A 26,682-nucleotide genomic window follows, 5' to 3' on the forward strand; every position below is an offset into this window, starting at 1 on the left:
CACAGCAAGGCGCACACACGCACACGCGCCAACGCGACGTTTGGATACTAGCGCGCAACATTCGCGAAGGGGAATCTTCAGTTTTCACGCGCGGGCGGCGGAAAAAGGTAAGAAAAGTTGCCTGTTCTGTGTGTGTAAAATGTTTATTTTAGAGGCGGAAGGTTGATTGCGTGACGTAACTGGCAAAGGCCTAAAGAAGCCTTTTTATTTGGTTTTATTTGCACTTTTTAGGCTAAGAGTTAATGGTGAATAATAAATAAATAATAAAAACCGAATAAGTCCATGCTGATTTAATATAATGTGCAAATTGGGCTATTTTTTTTTCACACCACAAAATTAAAAATGAATAAATAACGTTTTTTTCCCCCTACTTGCAATGATATCCATTTTTTTTAAACATTTTATTTATTGTTTGTGTTTGCACAGAAAATAGCACCAAAAAAAAGGCAACTAATTGTTTTTGTTTTAAGACTCATATTACGGAGAGGGAGAAAAAAATATAATTGCTGCCATATCTGGGAAAGATTAATAATGTGAACTGTAATGACTAATAAAAAAAAAAAAAGGAGTGAATGAGTGAGTTCAAAATCCATGCATTGTCATAAAACATTTTTTTTTTTTTTATATGTGTTGTCATTTCATTATTTTCTATTTTTAGGCCAATAAAATGAGTCAATTACATTTTGAAGTAAAAACGGAAAAATCGCAACTTTTTCCCACTTGATGACTCAAACAATAAAATACGATTAAATACAAAATACATAATTGTTTTTAAATAACGATGCCAACAATATGCATCAATAGTGTCATATTTATGATGAAGTACAATTTTTACCGTTTATTGGTGAAGAGTGAGAAATCTAAACACTTTTTTTTAGACCTTTTTTTTTTTATCGTTGCAATCAAAATACACTTTGGACTTTATGTGCTATAAATGTCAGTATAAATGTCGAGTAACATTTTTGATGTGATGAAACTCCCATTTAAAGTGCTCAGCTACAAATGATGATATGAAATAATGACACGAGAAACAAATACGCTGTTATTGTTGACATCTAACGACAACAAAAAAATCCATACACAATTTTTATTCTTCATCTTTTCGTCAATTAATTGTTATATCATATTTTACATCCTTCTCACATTGCATACCAAGACATTTTACCCCGTTCAAATTATTCAACACCTTACCCCTAATAAAGCATAAGCTCATTAAAAGAGCTCTGAATGGGTGAAGAGAGTTTCCTGAATGTGGAAAAGACATGATAGCATGTAGCTGTTAGCTAACATAGCGTTTTAGATTAAAAAAAATTAAATGCCCTTTACGTGCATGCTTTATTTGAAAAAAAAAAATGCTCTTTTGGTGTTATTTAAGTCTTTCTACGACCCAATGAACACCAGCCAAGTGTTTGTTCTGCCTCACACACACAAATACACACATCATACAGATCACTATGTTAGCATATAGCATAATAATAGCCGAAATCACTTTTTAACATAAAAAAAAAACACGGTAGGAAATCAAACAAATTAACATAAATTTGATTTTTTTTTTTTAATGTCCAGAAATAAACAGTCTAACAGATTAAATGCAATTGCACATAAAAGTTAAATACAACTGAACTGTACTTAACAAATGTACTGTCCTAGATTAAGAAAAACTATTCGTAATATTATGCGCAATTGGAAAACGTCATTCAGTGATTCATTTTGGAAAACGTCATCAAATATATATATAGGTTATCTCTTTTAAATGAGCAAACTATTGCTAAAAAAAAAAAATTCTCCGCTGTTGCGGCAGGGAGTTCAAAATGGCGTAGACGAATCTGCTACTATGCTAACGGTACGAGCGAGTTCATCTTAATTATTGTTGTGTTGCTGCAGAATCGGACGGGCCGTCCTCATGCCCGTCGAGGCAGGCCGGCTGCGCAGGCGGTAGAAGAAGTAGAAGAAGAAGCGAAGGAGTGAGAAAAGACAAAGAAGTGAAAAAAGGAGTGACAGGGTGGAGGACACGGGCGTGCTGCCGTTTGGCTGGTGGACACGCAGGGAGCAGCATCTCAGGGATATGTCCACAGCCAGTGCAAGAGGTAAATACGCTACAGCCGGGCAGGACTCTCAAAGCGCGCCCTCTAGTGGCATGTGGAAGAATCACTGAATTCAATACAAATGCAATGACAACGTTTCAAACGTAAAAGGCAAGCAAACGCGGAAAAATCAATACAGACAGTTTCGTTGAAAAATAATAATAATACATATTTTAAGTACAGTTCAGTTGTATTTAATTTTTTATTCAGTGCGGTACAATTTTAGTTTTTATGTATCGATTTTTTAAAAAATTAATGGCGATTTTTTTGGTACCTTTAAAGTACAATGCATTTTTGAAATGCAGTTCAGTTCTAATTAAGTCGTTTTCTTTACCCAGTACAGTAATTTTTTTCTTAAAAAAAAGTACAGTTCAGTTGTCTCACTTTTTTCTTTACTACAGCACAGTGATCACTTTATGACTAATTCATTCAGTTGTGTTTCACTTTTTCTTTAAATCCAGTCCATTTTTTTTAGTACAGTACATTTAACTACAGTTTATTTGCATTGTACTTTTTTTTTTTAATTCCCAAAATTACTTTTTTCACCTTTCAAAGACAGTATATATTTAAAAAAAAAAGAAAAAAAGGTTAAATTCATATTTAATATTGATCTAAAAGTAAGAAGAAAAAAAAGTCTAGTTGAGTGGTATTTAACTTTTAATGCAATCATTTGTATTTTTAAGAACTGTCTGTTTTAACCATTTATTTGTTTGTGCTTTCATCGATTCATTATTGAGGTACAATTTGGTTGTTGTTTTTTCTTCTGGTATTGTATTGATGTGTAGTTTGAGTACCGCAGAACTACACTGAACACAAAACGTGTACTTGTTTGTTCGAGCTACTGCATTTTGCTCACAAAAAAAAAAAAAGATTAAAAAAAATCCTATTTCATTATTCATTCATTTGCTCACCTTTTACTCCATTTTGTGACAGGCTTGCTTGACATTCCCACAACTTGAATGGTCCCATTTGGCAGGAAGTTTGTCAGCCCAAATATAAGATAAGACAAGACAAGATACAGCAAATGAAGTACAGTTACTTACAGTATAATCATTGATAAGAGACTGTATTAAAAATTCGTCTAAAGTTATTATTATTGTACTGTGTGTTTTTATATTTGATATTTATTAACAATTGTCAAAAGTAAAAGAACAAATTATCCAATCGAATTTAGTGACAAATGCATGCTTTGGCGCGCACGCCTCTTCTGTGCGCATGCGCCAGATACCCGCACCATATTTCACTGAGGGAGGGGGGGGGGGGGGGGGGGGGGGGCAGGGGGGGGGGGGATGGGGGTAGTGGCTCGACTTTAATATCCTGCAGGTTGATGAAGCTTGGCGGGGAGATTTTTTCTCCACACTCGGCTGGCAGCGTTAATAGAGACTCCCCCTCACCCCCGCCCCTCCCATCTTGCTCCCTAAAAGACCCCCCCCCCCACCCCTCCCTCAATCCAGAAGTGCGTTTGATGTGGAAATGAAAGCTGGCAAAAGGCTGCGAGAAAGAGACGCGTCTGAATGGGTTAAATGAAAAGTGTTCACGCAGGAGACTTCCTGTGCGCGCGCGTGAACGTGCGTGAACGTGCGCGTCACCGCAACACTTCCAACTTCAACGGGCCACGTGTTGCCTCATATGTAACACGTTTCATAACTGCGTTGTATTGAAAGTTCAAGCCTATACTAAAATATAAACATCGTCAAAAATGTATACAAATATAATAAACATTTTTTTGTGTCCAAATGAAAAGCATAGATGTTTCTAAAGGATTTTTATTTGCAAAACTACAAATTGTGCAGAAACGATCTTTGTCCGTAACAAGCCATTGTACGCAGTAGGCCCGTTTTTTGTTGTTGTTTAAAAAAATAAAAAGACATTAAAAAAAATATATATATATTTTTTTTAAGTGTAAAATCAGCATGGGGAAGAATTCCCATTCACCCATCCATCCATTTCCTTAACTGCTTATTCCAAATACCACAACCCCCCCCCCCAAAAAAGAAATATATTCTGGGGAAAAAAACTGGGGTAAATGCGATTTTTTATTTTTATTTTTTAATTGGGGGAAAACTGATGAAAATGATTCTTTATCTACTGAAAAACAGAAAAAAAAGAAAAACAGAGAAGAAATATTCCGAACAGAAAAAATATGTAAAAACAAAACCGATAAATATATTACGGAAAAAAAAAAACGTTCTGAAAAAACTGTAAACTATTTGCGTTTTTTTTTTTCCCAAGTGAATGCATTAGTTTTTGTTTGTTTTTAGGTGCTTGCTTGGTGATTTTTATTTTTATTTTTATGACCCATTGCTTACATAAAACAATTGGCATTTTTGGTTCCCCGACATTTATAAGTGTTCATCCCCCCTCCTCCCCCAGGTCATGGGGGTCTTAACCAACTAGGCGGAATGTTTGTTAATGGCCGTCCACTTCCGGAGGTGATCCGGCAACGCATCGTGGACATGGCCCACCAGGGGGTCCGGCCGTGTGACATCTCCCGCCAGCTCCGCGTCAGCCACGGCTGCGTCAGCAAAATCCTGGGACGGTCAGTTACGACCCGTCAGTCCGCTTCAACAGAACAACCGTCTCTGATATGTGTTTTTTTTTTTTTTTTTAAATCCTACTACTGTATGACATTTCGCCGCCGCAGGTATTACGAGACGGGAAGCATCAAGCCCGGCGTGATCGGCGGCTCCAAGCCCAAAGTGGCCACGCCCAAAGTGGTGGACAAGATCGCAGAGTACAAGCGGCAGAACCCCACCATGTTCGCCTGGGAGATCCGGGACCGGCTGCTCGCCGAGGCAGTGTGCGACGGCGACACCGTGCCCAGCGTCAGCTCCATCAACAGGTGAGGCTCCGCCTCCGCCTCACCATCACAACTCCTGGATGTCTTCTTCTTGTCCCCATAATTGTCCTTTCATTTAAGTATTTTGACAAAATTGGGTCTAGCTTTCGTGGACCATAAAATGACATGAAGGTTTTTCTCTTTCAGGATCATTCGAACCAAAGTCCAGCAGCCGTTTAATCTCCCCCTGGATGGAAAAGGCCTAAGCCCAGGACAAACCTTGAGTGAGTCTCGAAAACCCGTCCTCCTTTTATTGGAGTTTTGTTGTTGTTGTTGTTGAACCGCTTGATTAATCCGCCCACGTTTCCCTTCTCGAAGTTCCCAGTTCGGCCGTCACCCCGCCCGAGTCTCCGCACTCCGACTCTTTGGGCTCCACCTACTCCATTAGCGGCCTCTTGGGAATCCCCCAACCCAGCAGCGAGGGCAAGAGGAGCCACGATGACAGTAAGAATACTCAGTGGAGCGCAAACCTCCGCCAAGGCCCAACTCGTGTCATCGGAATCAGTACATCAGCATCCATCCATTCATTTTCTGTAGCAATTGTCCTATGCCAGGTCACAGGTGCGATGGAGCGAAAGGCAGGCTACACCCTGGACTGGTCACCAACCAATCGCTGGGCACATATCGCTCTTAAAAACTGCTGTGTTAAAAAGTAACCCAGATTAAGTGAAATAGCTAACACAAAATCCAAAAACTGAGCCAGTGCTGGGTTATGCATACCCAATGCATTTGGGTTGAGGATTTGCCCCAACAGCCAAGAAATGGCTCACACCAGGTTATCAGTCAAATAGCTGTAATTAAAATAATGCTAATCTTATTACCAACATTTCCCTGTCAAGGGTCACCACAGCAAGTCACTTTTGCATCAGATGTCCTTGATTTAGCCCATTTTTGGCTACGAATCGGCAGTCCTGTTGGGTAAAAAATAACCTATTTTGGGTTAAATTTTTTGATCCATCTGCCACTTGGGTCAATTTGACCCTAAAATGGTTGGTTTTGTACAAAACATTGCAATGTTGGGTCAAATTGGTCAATCCAATTTTTGACACAAAATTGTTTTTTTTTTGGCAAATGAATGTAATCTACTCTCGCTTTCACTCTAAAAATAGTGGGGTCTAAATTAAACCAAATTAGGTCAAAAAGGGATTGACCCAACTTTTTGGGTTATTCAAATAACCCTAAAAGTTGGTTCAAATGAGTAACCCACAAAACAACCCAAAATAATTGGTTGATTTGTGGGTTATTAATTTAATTTGATCCAACATTTTGGGGCTAAATACCTTAAAAAGTTGGGTCATTAATTTTTGACCCAATTTAATTGGGTTATTCAATAATCCAAAAACTGGGTTGTTTTGTGGGTTATTGTTAATTTATTTTTGACTCAACTTTTTAGGTTCAATAACCAAAAAGTTGGGTTATTTTTGACCCAACAATTTTTAGAGTGTACTAGGATTTGAACGCCATTGCCCATGTCTAAATTCAGTGGTGTTACTCAGTGAGCCATGTTGCCACCACCACCAAAACTGTATTCAAGATGGCGACCATCTTCAATTTTCAGACCGCACAAATCTAATCTTCAACCCAAATTGCTGGGTCAAAATATTTCATCCAACCTTGGACAAAAGTAACCCAAACTATTTGAGATATATATATATATATTTTTTTTTATAATGCGGTAGTCACGCATGTTCTGCCACCTTGTCGTACCCTGGCGCAGATTGTTTACAAACAGTTTGAAATGCATTGCTACATAATTTTTTCATGATTCTGTTCATTTCCGATCCTGTAATAATCCACATAATATAGACAGAATTTCCTTCTTCTCCATCCTTTGGTCTTCAGGCGACCAAGACAGCTGTCGGCACAGCGTGGACTCGCAGGGCAGCGGCGGCGGCGGGATTCCCAGGAAAAGTATGCGAGTGGAGCACTTCTCACAGCACGTGGATTGCGGGTTCGAGCGTCCCCACTACCCTCCGGACTCCTTCCCCAGTTCTGCCTCCGGTAGCAAGACAGAGCAGGTGAGGACAGGAGCGTCACGTGATGTGTTGTGAAGAATCCCGAGAGATCAGCATGTCTTGGTTTGGGTTTTTTTTTTGTTCCTGGAGCGGCAGCTAATAGCTAATCCTCGGCCCTCAGACTTTGTACCCACTGTCGCTCATCAGCGGCAGCCTGGACGAGGCCAAGGGAGGCCTATCGTCTTCGAGCTCCGCCATTGGACGCAACCTGACAGCGCATCAGAGCTATGCCATGGTGCCGGGTGAGATGACTCCTCCCTCTCGCGCCAAAACCAGTTTTAGCTACTTTTTTTCGCTCCTTGTTTTGTTTTTCCATCGTTTCATTGACTCCATTCTCTCACCTCGCCGCACCCTCATCCAGAGCCCTTCCAGTCCCTGCCGCTCTGCTTGAAGCAGGAAATGTCCCCGGAGGTCACCAGCACGAGTCCCGCCTCGCCAAATATGGCGCCGTCCAACTTGGCATTTGTAGAACTCCAGAAACCGGTTTCTATGAGTAGCAGCAGCTGCAGCAGCGTTGGCGGAGCTAGCAACCATTTTTCCAACTCCTTCAACTCATTCTCCCATCATGCACCCGTGTACGGCCAGTTTGGCGGCCAGTCAATCATCTCAGGTACCGTCCATGTCCCTTAGTTATCCATTCATCTCATCATCATTTGCCTTTGACTGGCTTACGACCAGGTGTCCAAACGCTCTTTTTTTTAGTTTGTTTCTTGGGAGAAAGAGGAGAAATTGCATTGAGTGGAATACAGTACACAAACAAGATCTTCCACTAACATGACATGAGTCATAAGCCACATGCTGCTTGAAGAGAGGTTGCATAGACCCGACTCACAGAATGCAGTTTGGGCTACATTTCAAAAACAGTTGGGTAAAAAATAACCCAAAAGGGGTTAAAAAAAAAAAGGGGGGGGGAGGATAAACACACCACTTGGGTCATTATGACCCTACATTCTGGGATACACTGTACAAATCAACCCATTTTTTAGGTTGTTTATATAAAATAACCCAATTTGGGGGGGAAGGTTGGGTCAAATTGACCCAAGCAGCACCCTTTTTGACCCAAATTGGGTCAGACGCCAAAGATCAATTTTTACTGGGCTGGCATGAATGTACTGACAAGTTGCATACACTACAAAAACAGCTTGGTCATAAAACAACCCAATTTGGCTATAAAAAAAAAAAAGGACCAATCCACTACTTGGGTAATTTGAATAACTTTACGGGTTGTTTTGTACAAAACAACCCAAACTCATCTTGCACAAAGTAACCCAAAAAATTGGGATCGTTTGGACAAAATAAAACACACACCAACCAACAAATGGTGATTTTGTACAAAACAACTCAGATATGGATAATTTTGCATGAAACAACAACAACAAAACGGGCCATTTTGTACTAAACAACCCAAAATAATTGAGTCAATTTGTATAAAGCTAGCCCCCCAAAATTGGTTTGTTTTGTTAAAAAAAAAAAAAAATCTAAGTTGGGTCAAATTACCCAAATAGTTGATTGGTTCATTTTTGATCCAAATTGGATTAATATTGACTTGTTGGGGGAAAATGGTTAAGATACATTAAAATCAAAAAGCCCAATTTAATTTTGAATTGGGGTAATTTGAAAACAATGGTACGGTTACTCCCTGATGCTCATATTGTTTTAAGATTGATTTTTTTTCCCTCTTTCCTTTTCTTAGATGGATAGATGAAAAGTTATTTAAAAAAAAAAAAAAAGAAATAAATTGGGTTAATATTGACCCAACTGTTTTTAGACTTTAGAGTGAACCCAACAAATACAATATCTGATTACCTGCTTTGGTAATACATTTCCAATATTTCTCAGAATTGAGCTTTTTTTTTTCTTTTTCTTTTTTGTATGGCTACAATTTTGGTGTAGCTAATGTTGTGTCCAGCGATAGGACGACCAACGCAGTAAGTAACCCAACATCTCACTTTGTGGATGTTTTTCAGGGCGAGACATGGTGAGCTCCACCCTGCCAGGTTACCCACCTCACATCTCGTCGTCGGCCCAGTCGGGATACTCGTCGTCGGCCATCGCGGTTGCGGGTACGAGTCACATTTGTTGTACTGCACATTCACACACAAAAAACACACACAATAAAAAGGAGAGACTATTAGTGGGGTCGGGGGGGGGGGGGGGAAGCAGCGGTTTGCGACGGAGGCTTGACTGGAGTTAATGAGTTGACTTGAACAGAGTATGTGTGTGTGTGTGTGTGTGTGTATACATGGGCCCAGGGGGTACAAGGAACAGGCTTGGGGGTTCCACCCTGCTGCCCACTACCCCCACCCTGCCAAACACCTCTGACCACACATCGCCATGGGAACCAGGGGGCCCAGGAGGGTGGTCTTTGTAATGTGTGTGTGTGTGTCAGGATGCCATTGTGTGTATGTGTGGCGTTTTTTTTTTTTTTTTTTTTCCATTTTTATTTGAAGTCTGCCCTTCGAAGCGCGAAATGAGAGGGTCTGATTTATTATTTTTCTGGTGGGCTCGCAGTGAGGGAGCGTTGATACACAATTACCTCGCAGAGGGGGGATGGTGGGCGGTTGAGAGGGGGGGGGGGTCAGACCGCGGGGGCTGGAGGTGGGGATTCATGAGGATTCATCCCACTCGACATAATTACCAATTAGATATTGGAATGTTCAAAAAGAGAGCGAGAAGGAGAGGAACGAGGGAGTCTGAAGCAGGAAGTGCAAAGACGAGGAGGCTGGAGGGCGACGGGCACGCACCGCTGCCTTCCAGGGATTTGGGCCCGCGCGCCTGCACTGTAGATTAATGCTTTACAGGATCAGCTAAACTGCTGGTGAATGATGAGCTGAGCGGCACAGAAACATCATATGGATGATTTTGTTAGTTAAAGAAAAGAATCACGTAACCTGTAACGTTTTTTTTTTTTTTTTGGGGTAACCCTAAAAAGGTGCCGACTACCCCGCTCAGACCTACAGCCACTCGCCATACGCCTCCTACAGCGAAGCCTGGAGGTTCACCAACTCAAGCATACTGGGTGAGTGCGGATGGATTGATGTTTTTTCAAAAATAACCCAACTATGGGTCAAAAATGGACCGGTGCTCTACTTGGGTCAATTTGACCCAACTTTCTTTTAGTGTAAAACAACTCATAAATATTGGTCAGATCCTTTACTTGGGTTAAAAAATGGGGTCATTTTGTAAAAAAAAACAACCCAGGATGTTGGGTCAAACTGACCCATAAAGTGTGTCGGTTCATTTTTGATCCATAATTGGGTTACTTTTGACCCGACTGTTTTTAGAGTGTACCTCAGCAAAAAAAAAAGCACCAACACAAATTTCATCATCTTTCAGAGTGAAATTAAACAACTAAAAAAAAAAAAAAACTTACAATTTACAATTTCTTTTATGCCTATTTCATATAACTCAAATTTCAGAGTAGTTTTTCCACACCTCTAATTGAGAACATGTTCAGTTCACATGATTAACTGCACCATTATTTGGGCAGTCTGAAATGCAACCAATTGATACAATTTCAGCGTAATTAAATTGATAACGCATTCGCTGGTTCTATCTATTGAGCTCTGTTAATAATTCTCATCGTTTTTCTCTGTAACTTCAAAATGGGATTCATATTTGTTTCATATGAATTGCCCCATAAAATCTCAAAACCTGAAATCATACATGGAAGTGATAGAGAACAATAAAATGTGTATTTGTTGTTCATGCGTGCGTTCTTTATCCTCTGTGGAGAGCAACTAATATTACTGCCGTACTGAGAGGTTTCGAGAGGAGCTGAGTCTCCATTCCAAGCACCGTATTATCTATATTTCTGTCTTATATTGCCCAAGGCAACAATTGAGTAGCGTTCGGCCTTAGGTTCGACGAAAACTATAAATTGTCCATCAGTGTGAATGCGGGTTGAAAAGTTGAACGGGCTTACCAGGCAAAACATTCAAAAAAAGAATTTAATCGCAAATAGTACGTTACATTACTGCATTCTGTTGATCTGTGAACTGTTTGAGATCATCGCGCCTGCTGCATGCTCAGCGCGCAGGAACAATGCAGTTAGTTCAAAGCGGTTAAGATGGAGTATATATCATTTTCATGGCAGTCATTATTAAAAATAAAACTCAAGACAACAGTAAGATCCTGTACCGAATGAACACGAGGAAAGCAAAGATGAAACCAAAGAAACGTAATACATGCAGACTGCATCCATAAAGATGACACTTTTGGTCAAAAATAGTGACCCCACATTTTGTTATGTGTGCCCCCATCAGGTTCGCCCTATTATTACAGCACAGCCTCTCGCAGCGCCCCCCCCTCGGCGGCCGGCTACGACCACCTCTAATCCCCCGCCGGACGGACCTCGACGAGCCAGATTCGAACCCGGACGGACTGTCGGACAACTCTGCAAACGAACCAGCAACCTATTTTATGTTTTTGGGCCGAGTCAATTATTTATTTCTTCATTCCCGATCCAAGCGACCCAGGGTAACTCGGGCTCGAGCACGTTTACACATCTGCAGCCTTACGTGTCGCGCCGCCGTGCATCTTTCTCAGTACGTGTCGCAGTTTTTCAGCCAAAGACTTGTTTTCTCGCACACCTGACAAAGGATATGCAACATCTTTATAATGAACTATGCGTCATTTTTTATTTGTTGTTGGTGGTTTACAATGTTTTTTTTTTACAATGGAAATCTTTTCATTCTTGATTTATCTGCTTGCAAATGAGGTTTTTTTTCGGGGGGGGGGCAAAATCTCTATTTGTCTACATGATGTATATAATGTAAATGGTGACTTACTTACGGGGCAAGCAAACCGGGTGATGATTTGATGACAAAAAAAGCAAAAACCAGGCTTCCATACATGTGTTTAAGTTGTTCCAATGTTGGTAAGAATTGCGACTATTTTTTATTCATATAAACGGTTATTAATATTATTGGAGATGTACTGTAAATAGGGAGTTTCTAAAGAATTATTTTTAATTAAAGCATGGCAAAGGTGAGATTTCTGGTGTTTGTTTAATGAAATGTCACTTTCTGAAATGATTACACACTCGCGGATTCACATATTTCTCGCAAATATATTTTTTCCTGTTTTTTGCTTGTTTTTTTGTTGGGCGGGGGGAATTGCCAATTTTCCTCCCATTTTTTGTTGGGAAACATATTGAATATGATCAGTGTTTGCGGGGGTTTAATATTTTTTAATTTTTTAATTTTTATTTTTATGCAGATTCTTGCTATTTTCCCATCCGCTCGGCCCCTAATTATTATTTCTATATCTGTCGTCTTCTTTTTTTTTCAATAACATTTTTGTATAATTTGTATTAGTAACAATATTATTGGAAGCTCTTTTGCTCTCTATTGTCAAACCGTTACTATCATTTTGTTTTCTGATAGAAATGCTCATATTGTTTTAATTATGACATTTTTTAGACCACATTTATTTATTATTTTTAACAATGTAGCATACCCAAACTCTACTCCAATTTTACAATGCATTTGTCCTGGTGAAAATATACGTCCCAGTTAAAAAAAAACGAAAATTGACAATTTTGAAAATGCACCACAAAAATGATGCTGGCTCGTCCATCTAAAGAATTGCGGACATGCTCACAAACGACAAAAAGAAACAGAAAAGTCTGCCATTTAGCTTTGCATTAACCATTTTTGGACGGCTTGCATTTGATCTCCTCCGGGGGGATTACTCTTCTTGTTATTATCATTACCTTTGGTGATAATAGCCTCATAACAACCCTTTTCTTTCAGCAATTTTAAAGGACAAACGCAGCGACCCCGAGCGCGCGCGTCTGCTTAATGGCGTCTTCTTATTTTCTGCATCGGCTGCTTTTATGTCCGTGGGTCTGCGGCTCTCTTTTTTTTTTTTTTTTTTTTGCGGCCTCATTACCACGGTGCGCTAACTAGCGAGCCACGCTTCAGCGGGGCCAGCCCACCTGGTGCCCACTGATGGCCTTGATGTGGATGCATCTTTGTAAAAGTAGACGTTTGGTATTGCTTCTCCAGCTTTTCCAATTCAGGCCTTCTGTGTGTACATGAGTTCTTTTGTGGTTGAGCCAAAGTATTTTTATCTTATTTTTTTTTTCCCCCAAAATGGATCTTTGACGTCTATAGCCGCCAATGGCAGTGAAAAGAGCAGAGGCCCCAGAATTGAACCCTGCGGAACACCATATTTTCTGTTATACACGATCGCACATATTCGCTCGACCACCTTTTTGGGTCGACATAGTTAGTATGAAAGGATTACAATAATAAAGAATTCTAGTGCTGTCAAAGCGTTCACTAATTAATTAATCACCAAAAAATTATCGCATAAATCATGTATTAACGCAGAGTAATCCACACTATTAATTTTGACGGCAGATGATCCAAGTTGTGTTTGAGCAATAAACATGACTACATGCATTAAAGTAACGCGTTTAATAAATGTTTGCGTATGACATTTAGAATATTTGTTCATGTCAAAATATTGGAGTCCTTTTTTTTTTTTCCCATATTAAATTATGCAAGTAATTAACTCATTAGAAAAAGAGGAGGGTGAGCGTGTGCAGTGGATCCAAAAAAATGTTGAAGACGTCCTCATAACGTTAAATGTCAAAAGAATGAACACATAACAGGTGCTTTTCAAATATGGCCGGCAAAAAATAGAGTTATTATTATTATTATTATAATTCTAAAAAGTAATCGTTTCGAGGTACCAACACAACAGCCACAAGTAAAAATATTTGAGTCGGTGGGGGGTAAATACTGGTGACTGGAATGTTACCCTACTACTTCCAAAATGGCGGCCAAATCCAATCATCAAAGAGTAAAAAAATAAAAACGCAATCTCGGGTAAAAGTTTTTTTTTTTTTTTTTGGAACGCCATTCAAAGCGGCGTCACGTGCGCGAGTGTGACTTCTACAAGAGTGAGAAGACAAAGTTACATTTGCGGCACATAAGCCACACAAGCGGAAGTCTTCCTCCCTCTGTGGGCCCATTAGTGAGGAGGCTTCGGGCCACAGTGCTCACGGTAATGAGCCCGCCGGTACAATATAGGCACCGGGCCGGAACAGCTGAGGGCAGACAAAGCTGGCAGGACAGGCTTGAGGGGGGGGGGGGGGGGGGGGTTGAGGGGTGTCACGTGACAACCACAGAGCCATGCTTACACTGTGTGTAGAGCAGAAGGCATGTGTCCATCACCATGACGGGGTAAGAACTCAAAAGACACAACGAGGGCCCTCGCAGAACGAGCTGGCAAAAAGGCAGCGAGAGGAGTGTGTGGCAATCAGTGGGATGACGGTGGGGGGGTTGTCCCCCCCCCCCGCCAGTCATCTGGAAAAATTCGCCACTTATCTCCGAGACAGAGACAACGGACCGAGCGATCCAGCCCAGCAAATGAGCAATATGCAGCCCCGGCGCAATTTGTGGCGGTGGCGGCGCGTGAATGGCGCAGAAGGTGGCGTCCACCCACATTGTGTGCGAGGAGGCTTTTGTTTTTGGAGTATTTGTTTACGCAGACCGAGCATGACTGATTATTGGACACATTTCCACTAGCGATTCGTTTCACTTGGAAACAATTGCGTCGGAAATTAATCGGAGACGTTCAAGGTATTTTGCAGGCGTAAAAAATAGGGCGGAACGGTTGAATGCGATTCGGTTAGGTTTGGGAACGATACGATCCGATTTGATAGGAGTGTAGGAACAATGCGGTAGTTAACATTTGTTTATGTAGACGTTCATCATAAAGAACCCAACTCTACAAAATGACATTCTATAGTTTCAAACTGGTAAAATACCGCTTTATAGCACTGTTAAAAAAAATTAAAAAAAAGGAACAACAAAGTATATCACCCACATATCAACTGATTTAAATAGACCATAACATTATATTCTTGTAGAGAAAATCATTTGCATAAACAATATTCCAGAGCCATGAAACGGCCACTGCACGGTGGACAGACAAATGGTCCTTACAATTAACTCGTTCACTGCCATTGACGGCTATAGACGTCAAAAATTCATTGGAACAATTTCTATTAGTTTAACATTTTTTCCCCACTTTTGTTAACAAGAGTATGAAAACCTAGATTTTTTTTTTTTTATTGTACATTTAGAACAGATATAAAATTTGTGGTTAATCTTGATTTAACTAGCGAAGTCATGTGATTAATTACAATAAAAAAAAAAAATAATCGCCTGATGCCGCTAATTTAAAACAAAGAAAAGATTGTTAAAAATTAGGGGCATCAGATGATAAATTTTTTTTAATTGTAATTAATCACATGACTTCATGAGTTAACTCAATCACAAATTTTATATCTGTTCTAAATGTACAATTAAAAAAAATCTAGGTTTTTACACACTTGTTAACAAAAGTGGAAAAAAAGAAGTTAAACTAATAGAAATTGTTCAAATATTTTTTTTACGTCAATAGCAGTGAATGAGTTCATGTAACAATTTCCTTTTAAAAAAACAAATTGAATTACTTACCAACTTTATATTTTAACATACTATATAGTTTTCAAAAGAAAAATAATTACATGTATACTTTAAACAACCAAATTATGCTGCTTTAAGAAGCGTCCTCGTTAGCTTAAAGCTAACATACAATAGAATATACCATTGGCGTGCTAACGGTTAGCATCGAAAGATGCGGTTTTACAACCCTTTAAGAAACAGATATTTGAATACAAACGGGCAAAAAAATCAATCTTAAGCGTGACAAGGAATGCCAACTGATGAACGGGCCAATGCTGGCTCGTACCCAAACACCGTCGTCGCGTAAAAACATATATAAAGAACGAAGCACTGTAAAATGTAACAACTAAATAAAACATCATTTGACGGTGACGTAAACTGCAATGGAATCCTTGTGAACAAATATTTGTGCCTACTTTCCCCAATATATCAGTAAAATGGTGACATCAGAGAAAGCTGCCTGGACGCTTTGTAAATTCTTTGAAGCCTCTGTGAGGTTGACGGCAATTTCGCAGCTATTTGACCTCGCCGCGTCTGGGAATTTTGATTTGAGGGCGGCCTTCAAATGAAGAGACGTCAGCCAGTCCATACCAACCAGGCTGGATTTGTTTCGATAATTTTTTTGCTCCCGAGTGGCCAATTGGGACCAGTAAAAATAAGGGGGGCGGATCTTCAGACTTGACTTAAGCCTCTTGCTAATATGGATAAAAAAAAAATTTTTAAAACCTCATGAAATATTGGCTTTATTGACTTTTTTTGTAGGGCTTCAACTAGTGATTATTTTTAATAATTGATTGTTGATTATTTTGCCGTTTCATTGTTAAATCAGACAAAAAAAACATCCACGAAATGTCACCGCTCGATTCACAAACGTCGCATTATTTCAAATTAACAGTACGGAAAATGCACAAACAGAAATCAATTATGATTTGGTTGTCGATTTATTTTACATGAAGATAATCAGGCTGCTTTCATGAAGGATTAGTGAATTCTGAGAAGATTTACTTTTGAATGTCTAGACAATTAATTAGCGAGTAATTTGCAAATTAATTAGGTTTTGATTAATCAATGCACCTCTAATTTATTGTAAATGTTAAAATATTAACTCAAAAATATTATGACACTTATTTAGGGCTGTCACCATCTAATGTTTTTAATCAATTATTGAATCAACTATTCCACTGATCCATCAAATAATCTGAAAAAACTTATTTTAGTACTTTTTTTCTCAATTACTGTTTATTAACCAATTATTGTTGATTTGGTATTGTTTGTGATTAAACAATTTTTTTTTAAACTTATTCAGTTAGTGGTTCAGTCATTTTATATTTTTTAAAGTAAAAGCAGATGTTTGCAAATGTCTTAATGTGAGTGAAACACAAAAAATAATCAGTCGGCTTTCACTACAACTGAGAGGCTGAAATGAGACGATTTGGGTCATTTTAAGTTAAACGATTATTTTTTTTAAATAGGTTGATTAATTATTAGAGTCGTTAAATTTTTTGCCCTTTTCAACATATTTGCGTTCTTAAGTAATTGTATTTAGTAATTGGTTCTTCAATTGAAATTTACTTTATTAAAAGTATCATTAAAATAATAAATGTAATTTTATTTAAAAAAATATCATGTCCCTTGAGCAAAACAAAACCGAATACAATCATTAAATTAAATTGAAATGATCCTGCAGTGTGAATCCAGCCAAAGAGGATCTAAAGATCCCGCATCAAAAAAAAAAAAACACCTGAAATGACATCCTCGTCCTCCAATTTCAACAAACCCTCTCATCTCATCTCCTCCACCTTTGGAACAAACGTGCCAGTCAAGTGGAGCAAACAGAAGGAGTTTCAAAAAGGAGTGTGGGGGGAGGGGGGGGGGGGTGTTGTTATCGAAACACAGGTGCCCAGTGTTGCAGCTAGCCTATTAAACAGCAAACGGGCCCTGCAGGCAGGAAGCTACTGTTTGACTGCGAGACATCAAGAAAAACGCACCTTTCAAAGCACACACACGGAACACCATCGCACAGCCAGGATGGATAAAAATCAGCCCAGGTATCAGGTACCGCCCCGAGGGAGCCAATGGGGGCGACCCCAGGAGGGGGGGGGGGGGTGCTAATACTATGGAGGGCGGTGAGTCACAAAACAACTCATTCAGCGCTGCCGCACGGCGCTGCTCGGGTTAACGATTAGCGAGGAAGAAGCAGGTGCGACGGCTGACGGGTCCCGGGCAGCGCTGCAAGGCCCGCCTCAGATCAAAATGGAGCCCGCCATAGTTAGCAAACATTCGTTTTTTTTATGCCACACAGTTTGCGCCTAAGGAGTGTTTGTGTTAGTAAGAGAAGGGGGCAAGGGGAGGTCATGTGTTGAGATGCCCTCGAGACAGGCACTTGCGGTAATTCCAGCAACAGCTGCTTTCGCTACAAAAGCCCACGTTGATGTCAAGCTTGTTAGCGAGCGGCTGAAAGGCAAGGGGAGACTATTTTTTGATCGGTTACGATATGACGCGGGAAAAAAACTGTGAGGTGCAAACGTTCACTCTCTGAAAAAAACTTTAATTAAACAGACAGGAATTTGTAGGGTTAAAAAAAAAATCAAATCAAATCAAATAATGAATCGAATCATGTTAACTTTTATTTCACTGAACTGTCATCAATGTCTTAGAAATGCAATTATGCCATCTAGTGGCAGAAAAATGACCTTGACACAAATCAATATCACACTATTTTTTTTTTTTACCTTAGACTACATCCTTTTAATTTTACTGTATAAATTACTAAACAATACAGCCATATTTCTATTCGTTTTTATTCTATTAAATAAATGTAAACAATGAAAAAGATTCTGAATTATTTTTTTTTTGCGAGAGAGAGAGAGCGCTCAGTATTGTTCATTCGGTAATCTCACAGGTTCGACGTCATCATCATTGCCCTTTTTTTTGTGTGTATGTGCGTGTGAGTGGGTGCTCATTAATTCACCTAAAACTCTTAAGATTCTGAATTGTCTTACAAAGGGATGCTTCACTTATTTAGCCCTTTTCAGCAGTAAAAAGTTCATGTTCACGAATTGATTTGATATTTTCATAGTTTTTCACACCTAATTAATACTTTTAAAAACACATTTTGCCAATTGTTGTGGACTGAAGATGTTCTCAGAGGTCGGGTAATGACCAATCACGGCTCAGCTTGCGAATGTCACATGACCAAACCCAGAAAAGAGCAAGTTGCAAAATGCGCTTTTAAAAAGGTACTAATTGAACATGAAAAATAATGAAAATATCAATAGACAAAAAAAAACAACTTTTTACTGCAGAAGATGGCTAAATAAATTAAGTATCTCTTTGCGTATCAGTGGCTGGTATCAGCAGTCTTCATGAGTACCCGATCATGAATTCGATTTTGCACCCGGAACGTGTATGACGTGTGATTCTGCAATCCCTGAGTAGGCTTTAAGCTTTTTAATTTTTTAAAACTAAATATACACAACAAAAATAATTACAGACATTATTTTTAAATGTATCCGTGCTAATGCTAGCAGTCAATGTAAAATCCTATTAACAGGCTAATAGAACATTAGCATTGACTTGCGGGGGAGATCATTCCTTCAAAAAAAACTACACTTTTTATAACGATACTCAAAAGGCGAAATATTTGTACTCATCTATGAAAACAAGTTATATTAATTCAAGCTCAATTGCATTTCTCCCTTGAACCTTCTCAGTCAAAATAAATGGCGATCATTATTTTTTTTTCTCCATAATCTCTACATCATCCCACGTCATCCCCCGTCAAGGTCTCAGTAAACTCTTGCCGGCTGAAGTGGCTGAGAGGGCCGCCGAGAGCTTTCAAGGGCCCCGCACGGAGAGACGGCTCTGACGCGGCGGCGGTCAAGAGCTGGCGAGGGGGCGGCGGTGGAGAGGAGCAGGCGGAGAAAAGAGTTTTTCAAGTGGGAGACGGGGAGACATGGAGTAACAAGTGGAGCGTGCCAGGCGGCGGCAGCAGATGGGCAACGAGCATCCGGAGCGTCGTTGGGCTCGGAAGGAAAAAAAAAACAAAAACAAAAGTTTGTTGCTGGTGTTTATTGGTGCGATGTTTGGTGGATGTTGGCCAGTGTTCACTGTGAAAAAGTGTGGAGGACTTTGATACCTCCGCCAAGGCAAAGGGTATTCTTTTGTTCATCCTTTGTTGGTTGAATTTGACATTTTGATGAAACCTCGCCAACAACAAAACCTATTTGTCTATTCTTGAAAACATTCTCTATGAAGCGGAAAATTTATATATTATTGCGGGGGGAAAAAAGTAACTTTTTGCCTTCTGAGACGCAATAGTCCTGTTTTCTTATGACATACTCCATAATGCGTTCATTTGTTTTTTTGATGGAACCATCTTCCAGGACCCTTAAAGCAAAATTCTACACTCTTGCTGTCGTAAACCAGGAAAGATGGCCAAAAATACAAATGCTGCGTTGGGAAATTACTTTCACCTTTTGTTAGAGGAATTCTGTTTGCCATTTTGAGTCACAATCGGACCATTTTCACTCCCAAATTAAAAATCGGGTATCCCATCATCATGTGTCATACAAGTTGCCTGCTAACTAATGAACTGGCATATATATACATAAAAAAAAATCCATCTCCAATTTAATGCGGTTATATAATATTAGCTCTTTTAAAACATTATTTTTTTTTAATTCATTAAAAGTCAGACATTTTTTTGGCTCGCGGCACTTTTATCATTCAAAAAAACGGCTCCACGCTGCGGAAAAAAAACAAACTTTCATTGGAATAACTTGAGCGTGACTTTCCTTCTACTCGCTAATGTGGCTACAACTTAACAGTGTATCAGACCGTGTGGAACCACACTGCCCCTAAGTGGCCAAATCGGGTACAACATGAACAGCGCTCCCAATAAAGGCAAGACAGTATAAAATAATTTAAATAAAATTGATTTGGGGACATTTAAAATCGATTAAGGATCGTACTAAATGAGAAGTGATTTTTTTTGGGCCACACCCCTATTTCTTGCCATTCACAAATCCTTCAGCCCTCTCCGCCATTTTGAAACTTGAGGGGGCGTTCATGTGCAATTTTCTACTCGTCATGTGGTATTTTACCATCATTTCGATACCACATTAAACCAAAACAGGATTGCCCTCGTCAATTTAGCCACAAAAACAAAAAAACACAGCATTCGACAATTCACAATTTTGGCCAGAGAAATTCTGTGTTGTCTATTTTTGCGTCGCAGTGGAACGAATTCCACTCCCAAATGGAAAATGGTTCAAGCCAGTCATCTAATGTCACACAAAGCAAACCAGGAAGTAGCCCTTCCAACGCGCAGACACGCAAACAAAACAACCGACTTCTTCTTCCCTTTTGCTGACAGCTCAACCTTGGCGGAGGTCTGCGCCCGGCTAAGTGTTATTCCACTTTTCTTTGTGTTGCAAAAAGCATGCCAGACTAGCCCCTAATGATCCCAACTTGAGCTCTTGCCTTTTTAATTACCCAACCAGGCCTGACCGAGGCTCACAAAGCTGGCCGCACATGCTACAACAACAAGAGAAAAAGGGGACAATTCCTTGGGAAAAAGATGCTCCGTGAACCCGGCAGCTAAGGCCGCCCTCGCTGCGCCAGCCACTCGTGACGTGGCGGCGCATCCTCCCAAACCCGAGGCCGGCGTCTCCACTGGAAAAGGAGCGCGTTAGCAAACATTGCGGCTCGGAGGATCCAAACAAGACACTAATGGCCGCCTTCCTCAGCATTTTGTCATGTGGGGTTGGCGTCACCTTTCAACATACGGCCCCGAGGCCCCCCCCGTCACTCAGGTGGTCCATCAGTCACCTTCATCTGGCGCAATCTGACTTTATCTTAATGAGCTGTTGTTATGACAGTCAATGAATGGAGACGGCCTCCATTCAGCGGGCAGGAAAAAGTCCGGCATTATTACGTTAACGAAGCCCCCGCAGCCTATCCAGTCGTGGCCACCACCCAAAAACTAAAAAAAAAACTTATAGAGTCCAGTGCCTTGATCCCATTCGGACCCCCGGACAAGACGGGGTGCCCTCACGATTGTCTTTGCTCTTCATTGCGGTTTTCCTATTGTTGCATTACATTCCAGCGTGTGGAATGTGCGCGTGTTACAAGTTTGGAAAAGGGGGGGGGGGGGGGTGTTAGGGGGTCTTTATCCGAGACATCCTGTTCTTATTGTTAAGCGCTTGAGGTCGGCTGCAATCTGACATGTCGGCTTGAATGGGACAAAATGGGTGTGTGCGCGTACATGCACACAGCGTAAGGATGGACTCATTCATGAAAAAAAAACAAAACTGTTTTAGCCTTTCGAAATTAATCATGGAAAAAAAACGAAGAAAAAAAAACGTTTTAGCCTTTCGAAATTAATCATTAACACATACAGATGAATAGCCCACTAATAGATTCGTACCCTGGGGGGGGGGGTGATATTTTGAAAACCAGGCAACAGAAACACACTACTGGACTTTCTAAGGATCACCTTAAGCTTAAATACAGCATCGGAAACACTCTTTAAAGGGGAGAAAAACAAACATGTTCTTTAAAATAATACATTCTAAGCCCCTCTAGTCCAAACAGGACATTTTGATTAATATTGTTTTTGTGGAATATGAATTACGTAGGAAAAAAATCTGAGGTCGGCCATTTTGCCAGTTGCTGTTGACTGAAAATAAACATCACAGCTGCTCGTGGCTCAGGTAACGACCAATCACAGCTCACCTGTTTCTCACGAGTTGATGATGTTTGCAAGCTGAGCCGTGATTGGTCGTTACCTGAGCAACTGGTGTCATTTCCAGTCGACGGCAAGAGGCAAAATGGCCACCCCCTGAGATGGATAAAAATGGGTGGATTTAGTTAGTTTTGTTCATATTCCACAAACACAATATTAATCAGAATGCAGTGATTAGAATTGTGGGGGCACATGTAACATTAAAAAGAAAATAAATAATATATCTGGGTTGACTTTTAAAGATTAAGAGCAAATGTATATTTCTGTCTTGACAAAGTGACCAATGCTATTATTCAGCAGCTTTTTACACACAAGTTCCGCCATAACGATCGCCACCAAAACACAGTACTTAGTAACGAGGCAGTGGTTTTTACGCCTCATCAAAATTGTTTTTTTAAAGTACTGTCCAGGATAAAAAAAAAAGTTGAATAGGCTGTATGCTAATCAAGTTTTCTTCTAATGTCTTGATTGTATTTCATGTTTCATGATGTAGCTTCACGTACCACGCTTGGAGAAGGCCAAATATGGAGGACTTGCTGACTGGCGCGGCGTATCCCGTCATCGGAGAGGTGACACGAGGTGACCACGTCTCGTCCTGAAAAAAATACAAACGCGCAGGTTACGCTGTTGTTTGAATTGCTCAGTCATGATAGGACTGCACTCACCTGATTAATTATGAGAAACACCTGCTAAGTTCCAAGTTGCCTACACACAAATGTCAAGTTGTTGTAATGTGTTTACACACAGAACAAAGAATGGCATTTTTTGAAGATAACAGTTTAATTCAGGTGAAAAATTATTGGAGAAAAAAATAAATCAGTCCTTCATTGTATTTCTTTTGACACTTGTTAAGTGTGACTCTTTTCAAACAAAAATTATGACATGAGATTACAAAAATTGTTTGGTACCAAAATGAATATTTCAATGTATTAAAAAAACACAATACACCTCCAGCACTGGATAAATTGAAAACACACAAAAATGAACCCTTCATATGAACAATAACAAAAAAATGACAGAACTTAACACAGAAATTGGACAGATTGAAAACAAAAGTGCAATCATAACAACGGCCGAACGTCCACTTGAACTAGAGCGCCACCGAGTGGTCACAAACCAGGTAGGCCCCATTTGAACTTGTCCTACACCAACATACTAATCAGGTCCACACATTTTTTTGGTCACGAAACAAATGAAATCAGGTTCTTTGCGTTTGGGAATCCCTGAGGTAAATTTTTGTCAAAGTGCACGAGGTAAAAAACAAAAGGATAACAAGTGGTCGGGTTTCAGTTTGTACCAGGAAAAAACAATTGTCAAACTCATTCCTTATTCAGCCGAGGCGCGACTCTCCGGTAAGTCCATCTTTCGGAGACGTTGCGTCTGATTTTGACGGTGCTCTGCGGCGCCATTTCCAGGTCAAGGGAGGGGCTGGAGTGGGACTTTGTCAGGCGGCCTTCGTCCACGTCTTCCTCTCCTTGGTCGGCCGCCGGGGACGCGCACATGGCTTTGTCAAACAAGCACAGGACGGCGGCCATCAGAGCGCCGTCGCCCGTTTTTTCCACACCCTTCCAGGCCTCCAGCACTCGCGTGTAGCTCTCGTAGCGACAGATCTGCGGGCGACGGATGGAAAAGTCACTGATGGTTGAAGAAGCAGCACGTGCTTGTCGGAAGTGGCCGCCCGGTGTCGCTACCTCGTGCTGCAGGTACTCGGCCCTGGTGCGGTGCTCCTCCATCTCCTTGCCTCGAGCCTTTTTGCCCTCCGGTGGGTTCTGCTGGAGGTGCGACAGGTCCGTTCTGAAGGACTCCAGCATTCCGGCGTGAGATTGCAGCTGGCGTTCCTAATGTTGACAAGACATTTTTATTTAGTTTTAGTTAAAGTCTTTTGACTAAAATGAATTAAAGTTTTAGTCATAATTTAGTCATCTGATTGTATTTTGGTTTTAATGCAATTTCAGTCGACAAAAAAAAGCAATTTTAGTCGACTAAATTGACAGTTTAGACGATATTTTCCTTCATATATTTCAACTTTTATATAGAAAATTATAACACCAAGACACACGCAAGACACTTTTATTATAACAGTGTCTTTATTAATTGTTTCAATGAAACATGTTGACCTGACAATAATATAACTTAGTTTTTACCTAAATAAAAAAAAAAGTGTATAAATAGCTTGAGATTAATTTTACAGCTGCCCAATAAATGTAAACATGTTTGAACATAAAATAAATATTTCTTAGTGGTTCTTTTCTCCCACCTGCGTTTCATTCCTTCTGATTGGATTGTGTGAATTTTCGTCACCGTGTTTTCATTTTCGTTTTAGTCATTGACGAAATTGTTAGTCAATTTTTGTTATCGTTGTCGTCTGAATGAATGGCTTATATTTTAGTTTTCGTTTAATTTTCGTCTGAAAAAAAATAAATTTCGGGACGAAAAATATGACGAATATTTTTGTGTTGACGAAATTATCACTGGTTCCTAAACAGGATGAACCTTGGTACTTAATTCATTCACTCACAGCCATTTTTGCTGAAACAACCCCCTTCGCTCCTGGCCGTTTTACTAGATTTTGCAAGGCCCACAGAATATCGTGCTCTATTGTTATAAAAACACGGAACCTACCAAAAGAAAGATTAGCGTCTTCTTTCATCAGGATTTTTTTTTTTACATCCGTTTTCATTTTGCAGCAATAAGCATTAGAATATAGCTAAGTTTCATCATTACTAACAAACCTGTTGAAAACTGAGAAAAAGCTTGTTGCAACATGGCCCTGGCTGATCTCTTATACTCTGCTGCCACCTGCTGGCAGTTTTTTTTTAAATAACTACCATTGCTTTAAGCGATCTATTCAGGTCAGAAGCTGCATCAAAGCCTTCTGTATGTTCTAGCATTAAAAAACATCTTATAAAACGTATGTTTTTGGTTTGAAGTAGTTAACGAACGATTTTGATAAATAATCTAAGCACGATTTTTGTTTTCCTTAAAGGTCCATTTAATATGCGATTATTTTTTCAAGGTCTGCTTATGATTAAAAAATTTTAAGAAACAAGCAATTAATTAATCTGTGTTACAGTAAACAGTATCATATTTATTAGACATAAATGAACAAAAATTTTTTTAAAGAATATTTGATTTAAAAAAATTGGCAGCCATGCTGATTTTCACACCAATGAAAGCCACTAAATAAAAAATATCTTATAAAGGCAAAAGACAAACAATAAAACAATCAATGAAATTGCTCATCCCTAGTTGAAACATTAACATACCAGAGTGTGCGCGGACTGCGAGGCAGGCAAGATGGGTCGACAAAACCTCCGCTGGGAGCCAACGGCGGCCGGGAACGGAGGAGATGAGTGAAGCGCTGACACCAAGTTAATGCGGTTGATCCACGAGGTCATCTCCATTTTGGATCTGGGCGAAAAGGAGGACGATGCTGTGTAATCGTGGTCACGCAATACGGACGCACCTCGTGAAAATTCCCGCCAAACTTACGATGCTTGGAATAGGAAAACTCTCCAGTCGGCGGTCTGCAAACGGAAGACGTACGGTTTCTTGGTGTAGTCGGCCGCCGGCTCGGCCAACGAGTGATGGACGCTAACCACTTCCTCGTTGGTCTGCTGCTCTCCCCTGCTGTGATCCTGACACACACAAAAACCATTGATTAAACCAATAACATTAAAAATAATGTTGCATTAGATACTTTAAGAGTATATATTACTAGTAACGTTTCCAACCTTCTGAAAGTAAAGGACCATTCCCTTCAGCACGCCGTAGAAGGTTTTCCAGCGCCTCTTCCCCCAAGGAGCTGACAACACAATCGCAATGAGTCAGTGTGGCTCCAAGTTGGTTGTTACGTCACCTTTGTGGATCTCTTACTGCGCTTCCCGTCAATATCGGCGTGGAGCTTCCTCTGGATGAAGCCCTGCTTGACAACGGGCGCCGCCTTGTCGTGAGGGACGTCCTGGAAGGGGTTGCTCTTGGAGCGCAGCGGCGCGTCCACCTCCTCCATCAACGCCGAGGTCAGCTCCTGCTCGTCCCTGTTTAAGAAGAGTCGCCGGTTGCCGATGTGACGCGGTTGTTATTTTGCTGAGGGATCATTTTTGATAAGTTACTCACACGGCCCACTGCAGCGGCTCGCTCTTGATGGAGCTGTAAAGACACTGTAAGGTACATTTAAAAAATTATTATTATTATTAAAAATAACGTTAAAATTATTTGTATGTTCTAAAAACATTCCGAAAATGAGTTCTTACTTTCAGCAGATCCTTGCTAAAGTTTTCTCCGTCGTTCATGCCATCCAGGTTGGACACGAACCTGGACGAGGACATGGCTTTCCCTACGTTCTGTGAAAACACGTGCGCAGTTGATTGACAGCGCCACAGTTGGGGGGTGGGGGCGATCAGCTCAAGCGGGCTTGCTCACCTGTCCGTGCAGGTCCGTGTTGAGGAGCATCAAAGCGCACGTGACGGCTAGCACGGCCCCTGAGGAAGGTGAAAGGTGTAACATCTGAGTGTGTGCGTTGGGTCTGTAA

At 40.3% G+C, this 26,682-nt stretch overlaps 2 protein-coding genes across 8 annotated transcripts in view; one reads left to right on the forward strand and one right to left on the reverse strand.

Annotated features, from left to right (window-relative positions):
* Window positions 1–11,752, forward strand: pax8 (paired box 8). Of its 5 annotated transcripts, XM_077585817.1 has the most exons (12): window positions 1–107; window positions 1,885–2,087; window positions 4,458–4,623; window positions 4,729–4,926; window positions 5,071–5,147; window positions 5,242–5,367; window positions 6,766–6,941; window positions 7,060–7,180; window positions 7,300–7,548; window positions 8,906–9,001; window positions 9,871–9,957; window positions 11,204–11,752. In XM_077585817.1, the coding sequence occupies exons 2-12, from the start codon at window positions 2,066–2,068 to the stop codon at window positions 11,272–11,274; spliced, it is 1,389 nt and encodes a 462-aa protein (XP_077441943.1). In that variant the 5' UTR covers window positions 1–107; window positions 1,885–2,065; the 3' UTR covers window positions 11,275–11,752. The 5 variants fall into 5 exon arrangements, 4 of the variants coding, with proteins under 4 accessions (XP_077441943.1, XP_077441945.1, XP_077441946.1 ...); XM_077585819.1 differs by lacking the exon at window positions 7,300–7,548; XM_077585818.1 differs by lacking the exon at window positions 1,885–2,087 and having other exon boundaries at window positions 6–107.
* LOC144063872 (PH and SEC7 domain-containing protein 4) overlaps window positions 8,945–26,682 on the reverse strand; it is a 27,210-nt gene continuing 9,472 nt past the window's right edge. For 2 of the 3 annotated variants that reach the window (XM_077585814.1, XM_077585816.1), the window contains 11 exons: window positions 26,574–26,632; window positions 26,405–26,494; window positions 26,268–26,311; window positions 26,028–26,188; window positions 25,886–25,956; window positions 25,644–25,789; window positions 25,418–25,562; window positions 23,843–23,989; window positions 22,817–23,761; window positions 22,655–22,746; window positions 8,945–9,022 (listed from right to left, as the gene is read on the reverse strand). In XM_077585814.1, coding sequence (XP_077441940.1) covers window positions 23,471–23,761; window positions 23,843–23,989; window positions 25,418–25,562; window positions 25,644–25,789; window positions 25,886–25,956; window positions 26,028–26,188; window positions 26,268–26,311; window positions 26,405–26,494; window positions 26,574–26,632 — 1,154 coding nt within the window. In that variant the 3' untranslated portion in view covers window positions 8,945–9,022; window positions 22,655–22,746; window positions 22,817–23,470. Of the gene's footprint in view, window positions 9,023–22,194; window positions 22,248–22,654; window positions 22,747–22,816; window positions 23,762–23,842; window positions 23,990–25,417; window positions 25,563–25,643; window positions 25,790–25,885; window positions 25,957–26,027; window positions 26,189–26,267; window positions 26,312–26,404; window positions 26,495–26,573; window positions 26,633–26,682 lie in introns of all 3 variants that reach the window. The other variant, XM_077585815.1, reaches the window with a different exon arrangement.

This window comes from Vanacampus margaritifer, chromosome 14, assembly GCF_051991255.1.
Source record: "Vanacampus margaritifer isolate UIUO_Vmar chromosome 14, RoL_Vmar_1.0, whole genome shotgun sequence".
Classification (NCBI taxonomy): domain Eukaryota; kingdom Metazoa; phylum Chordata; class Actinopteri; order Syngnathiformes; family Syngnathidae; genus Vanacampus; species Vanacampus margaritifer.

What these genes read in the sequence shown, in the direction of transcription:
- pax8 (XM_077585817.1), top strand. Translation starts at nt 2,066, where the DNA reads ATGTCCACAGCCAGTGCAAGAG. An exon ending in GAGCTATGCCATGGTGCCGG is followed by an intron (nt 7,181 to 7,299) that starts GTGAGATGACTC and finishes ACCCTCATCCAG; the next exon opens with AGCCCTTCCAGTCCCTGCCG. An exon ending in GTCGGCCATCGCGGTTGCGG is followed by an intron (nt 9,002 to 9,870) that starts GTACGAGTCACA and finishes AACCCTAAAAAG; the next exon opens with GTGCCGACTACCCCGCTCAG.